This window comes from Triticum dicoccoides, chromosome 1B, assembly GCF_002162155.2.
Source record: "Triticum dicoccoides isolate Atlit2015 ecotype Zavitan chromosome 1B, WEW_v2.0, whole genome shotgun sequence".
NCBI lineage: Eukaryota > Viridiplantae > Streptophyta > Magnoliopsida > Poales > Poaceae > Triticum > Triticum dicoccoides.
Genome location: NC_041381.1, coordinates 647,898,298 through 647,902,307, shown reverse-complemented (window position 1 = coordinate 647,902,307; position 4,010 = coordinate 647,898,298). Strand labels below are relative to the sequence as shown.

Here is a 4,010-nt window from a genome sequence, read left to right as displayed (position 1 = left end):
TTGTCTAGTTCAGTCGGCTAAATACACGATGTATCCTACCATATATCGTACCCGAGATCAAATGAGTTCGGAATGAACAAACTTGAAAAACATTAAAAAAATAAGAAAAATCTGATTTTTTTTGTTGTTGTATGAAGTACTTTGACAAATAGTTTTTTCTTTCACGACTTCTAAATATGTGATTTCATGACTAAACTTTGCAAGCTCATATTTGTTAAAGTTCGCCTAAAAAATTCAGATTTTTTTAATTCAATTTTAGGATGAGCTCGGGTGCAAAAACTTCAGATCCACTAAGATAGCCATTTCATTTCATAAGATATGAGATTCGACTAGCTGAGCCCTTCCAAACATGCTAGTAGTAGCTTAAACATCTGGACATAGTCCCTCTTACCTATAAACGACCATTATTCGACTCACCTGAGCACTCCATATAGTGCACTACTTATATTATTACAATTATATACAACACCCTTATAAACGTGTCTGATCAAAGTGACTGCACAACCAACATTCTCTCTAACATTTTTGCTGCGACGTACGTGTGGATCTGCTCACTCGGATTTCTTCCTGCCCTCGCCGGCTCCGGCGACCTTCCCCGCCTCCCCCTCGACCGGGATGAGCTCCTCTTCGCCGGCGACGATCCCCTTGGTGTGCTGCGCTAGCCCGGTCACGGTCGCGCCCACCGCCTCCACGGTCGCGCCCACCACCTCCAGCACGTCTTCCACGATCTTGGTGTCTTCGGTGCCTTCACCCTGCATGCACACATCACAGCTGAGCCATCAACAATGGATACATCACACTTACAGAGACACCGTAGGATCGGACGCTTGCGGCAGGACACCACGGCGCACGTACCTTCGCCTTGGTCGTGCCGCCGCCGGTGGCGCTTTTGCCGGTCTCCACCGCCCTGTTCGTCGCCTCCCCTGCCTTCTGCGCGACCTGCGACGTGGCGTCCCGGGTCTTGTCCACGGCGCCTCCCGCCGCGCCCGTCACCGAGTCCTTGATGTACGTGGCCGTGTCGCCGGCCTTCTGCACCATGGCTCCTGTCGCGTCCTTCACCTGGGCGGCCATGCTCCCGGTCCTGTTCCCCGTGTCTCCGGTGGCGTCCTTGGCCCTGCCCATTGTTTGCTCGGTGGTGTCGCGGGCCTTGTCCGCCGTGCCTCCTGCTGCGCCCGTTACCGAGTCCTTGATGTACGCGGCCGTATCAGTGGCCTTCTGCGCCATGGCTCCGGTCGTGTCCTTCACCTGCGCAGCCATGCTTCCGGTCCTGTTCCCCGTGTCTCCAGTTACGTCCTTGGCCTTGTCCATGGTTTGCGCGGCCGTGTCGCGGGTCTTGTCCGCCGCCCCTGCGGCTGTGCTCTTGGCTTTGTCCGTGGCCTGTGTGCCCGTGTCGAAGCCCGGCTCCTCCGCCTTGTCGGCGGCGCGGGCTGCGGCCTCCTTGGCCTTCTCCTCGGCCTGGGCGGCAGCGGTCTTCCCATGCTCCGCCATCTCCTTCGTGTACTCCGCCACCTTCTGCGCCGTGACCGCGGTCACCTCCTTGGCCTTCTGCGCCGCTTGCGCGGCCGTGGACAGCGTCACGTCCTTGGTTTTCACCGCCGCCTGCTGAGTGTAATCTGCCGTCGTCTTGCCGGCCGCCAGCGCGGTATCCTTGGCCTTCTCGGCGGCCGTCTTGGCGTACTCCGCGGCCGTCCCGCCCGTGGAGACAGTGACGTCCTTGCCCTTCACCGCCGCCTGCTGCGTGTACTCGGCCGTCGTCTTTCCGGCCGCCAGAGCCGCCTCCCTCGCCTTCTCGGCGGCCGTCTTGGCGTACTCCGCGGCCGTCCCGCCGGTGCTCACCGTGACGTCCTTGGCCTTCACGGCGGCCTGCTTCGCGTACTCCGCCGTCATCTCGCCCGTGGTGAGCGTGACCTCCTTCGCCTTTGCTGCCGCCTGCTTGGCGTACTCGGCGGCGGTAGCCGTGGCCTCCTTCGTCTCGCCCGCGGCGACCTGCGCGCCATGCGCGCCGGCATCCTTGGCTTGGGCTCCCTTGGCTGCAGCGTAGTCTCCAGTGGAGCCGAGCTTGCGCGCGGCCGAGTCTGAGCCCTTCTGCTCCTTGTGGCCCGTATCATGCCCACGGACCTGTGCGCCATGCGCACCGGCTCCCTTCGCCACAGTTTGTTCTCCCGTGATGCCGAGCGCGTGCATGGCCGCGTCCTTGGCGCCGCGCGCAGAGGCGGCTGCCGAGTCGCCCTCCTTGCCCCTGTCCTCAGTGGCGTGGGTGACTGCTGCCGAACCCTTCTGCTCCCTGTGGCCCGTGCCATGCCCACGGCCCTCCTCCTCCTTCGTGTGGTGCTGCTTCTCATCGCCCCGAGATGAGGCCGCCGCGGCGCCTGCCGTAGCGTTGGTGCCGCGCGCGGCGCTCTCTCTGCCCTGCTTGTCGTGGCCGCCCTCGGTGGCGCGGGTGACTGCCGCCGAGCCCTTCTGCTCCTTGTGGCCCGTGCCATGCCCGCGGCCCTCCTCCTGCTTCGCGGCGTGCTGCTTCTCGGTGCCCCGAGACGCCGCCGTGGTGCCCCCTGCCGGCGCGTTGGCGCCCTGACCGTGCGCCGCGCGGCCCTGCTGGGCGCCCTCGGGAAGGGCCTTGTGCTCCTGGTAGGAGACCACCGTGGCGCCGGGCGCCTGGGTGACGGTCACCGCCGCCCTGGCGGCGGCGCCGCCGTGCTGCAGGTTCTGGTTGTACCGCTCCTGCGCGGCGCGGATGGCGTCCGCCGAGTTCTGCTGCGCCTCGGCGCGGAACTTGCCGATCTCCTCCAGGCTGAAGCCGCCCTGGCCGCCTTCCTCCCGCTTCGACACGGCGTCCTTCCTGCTCTGCTGCTGCGACGCCATTGTCAGTGGCTAGCGCGATCAAGTGTGTGTGCTCGGAAGCTGGTGCGTGGAGCTGTACGTGGTGACTGCTGTCTGGTGAGTGAGTGGCTTTGCCAGTTCTTTCTTGATTGGCAGACGACCGTGGCGAGGTCCGCTTAAAATGGGGCCGCTGAGCGGCAGCAGCGGCGGCTTGTCTCGAGTCGGTCGAGGTCGACGCGGCGTACGGAGCATGACACGGCGACACGTGCGATGCAGAGAGGATATAGAGAGCTGCGAAGAGCGGCGGGGTTTCCTCGGGCGCGAAGGCACTGAGCGGCGAGAAGACACAAGGGCGGCTCACGTGAGATCGTGTCCACGTGCCAAGCCGCCATGGCTAAGGCACCCGAGCGCTCTGCCACGCATAAGGGTACGTGGCCGAACCCATGGTCGGTGGCCCTGCGGATATGGCAGCACGAACAGTGCAGTGCGTCTTTTTTTTTTTGCGAAATGGTTCTTCCAATTTCGACCTCAAATGCTCAATATTAAACTAGGAAAAAATAAAAATACATTGAAAAAATATCAGATTATTTCACAACAAATGTTGCTTAGCTTTTGTCAGCGTGCAAATTTTAGTAATGAAATGACGTTCGTGGAGGTCTGGGTAAAACTAGCAAAACAAACACTTTAAAAATTTGCCATTAAGAATGCATTTCAGAAAATCTTTTTGGAGCATCTGTCTGTTATTCTTCACGAAAATTTTGGCATGTTTGTAAAAAGTTCAGAATTTTTAATTTTTGAGAGAAAATGACTATTTTTTAATTTTACTATCCACTAGGGTGCATTTAATCACGGGAAAAGAAACTTCAAGGAGTACTCAGGCTGGTGTGTTCGTGTGGCCCAAGAGATGAATCACAGGATCACTCCTAGCATTTTCATAACTTAGGTTTGGGCCTTGTTTTGATCTAAAAGTTACAAAAAATATACCAAGCTAGTTTTGATCTAAACCTGAGACGAAAACTATGTTAGAAGAAAGAAAAATATAAATGAACGAGCTAGACAAGATTATAAAATATGCCCTAACTAGTCTGTATTTATATATTTATTGGGATCTAATTTTCTTCTAATTGTTGGCTAAGCAAGGGACGTCTCAGCCAGGGACGATTCTAAGGGGGGACGAGGGGGGCTAGACC

At 57.9% G+C, this 4,010-nt stretch overlaps 1 protein-coding gene across 1 annotated transcript; it reads right to left on the bottom strand.

Moving 5' to 3' along the window:
* Positions 1–339: 339 nt before the first annotated feature.
* LOC119310917 (late embryogenesis abundant protein At3g53040-like) lies at positions 340–2,907 on the bottom strand. The gene is made up of 3 exons (XM_037586541.1): positions 1,918–2,907; positions 856–1,851; positions 340–752 (listed from the first exon to the last, which is right to left on the bottom strand). The coding sequence occupies exons 1-3, from the start codon at positions 2,860–2,862 to the stop codon at positions 552–554; spliced, it is 2,142 nt and encodes a 713-aa protein (XP_037442438.1). The 5' UTR covers positions 2,863–2,907; the 3' UTR covers positions 340–551.
* Between the last annotated feature and the right edge of the window lie 1,103 nt (positions 2,908–4,010).

What these genes read in the sequence shown, in the direction of transcription:
- LOC119310917 (XM_037586541.1), bottom strand. Translation starts at nt 2,862, where the DNA reads ATGGCGTCGCAGCAGCAGAGCAGGAAGGACGCCGTGTCGAAGCGGGAG. An exon ending in CCAAGCAGGCGGCAGCAAAG is followed by an intron (nt 1,852 to 1,917) that starts GCGAAGGAGGTC and finishes GCCGCCGTGAAG; the next exon opens with GCCAAGGACGTCACGGTGAG. An exon ending in GCGGCACGACCAAGGCGAAG is followed by an intron (nt 753 to 855) that starts GTACGTGCGCCG and finishes GTGTGCATGCAG; the next exon opens with GGTGAAGGCACCGAAGACAC.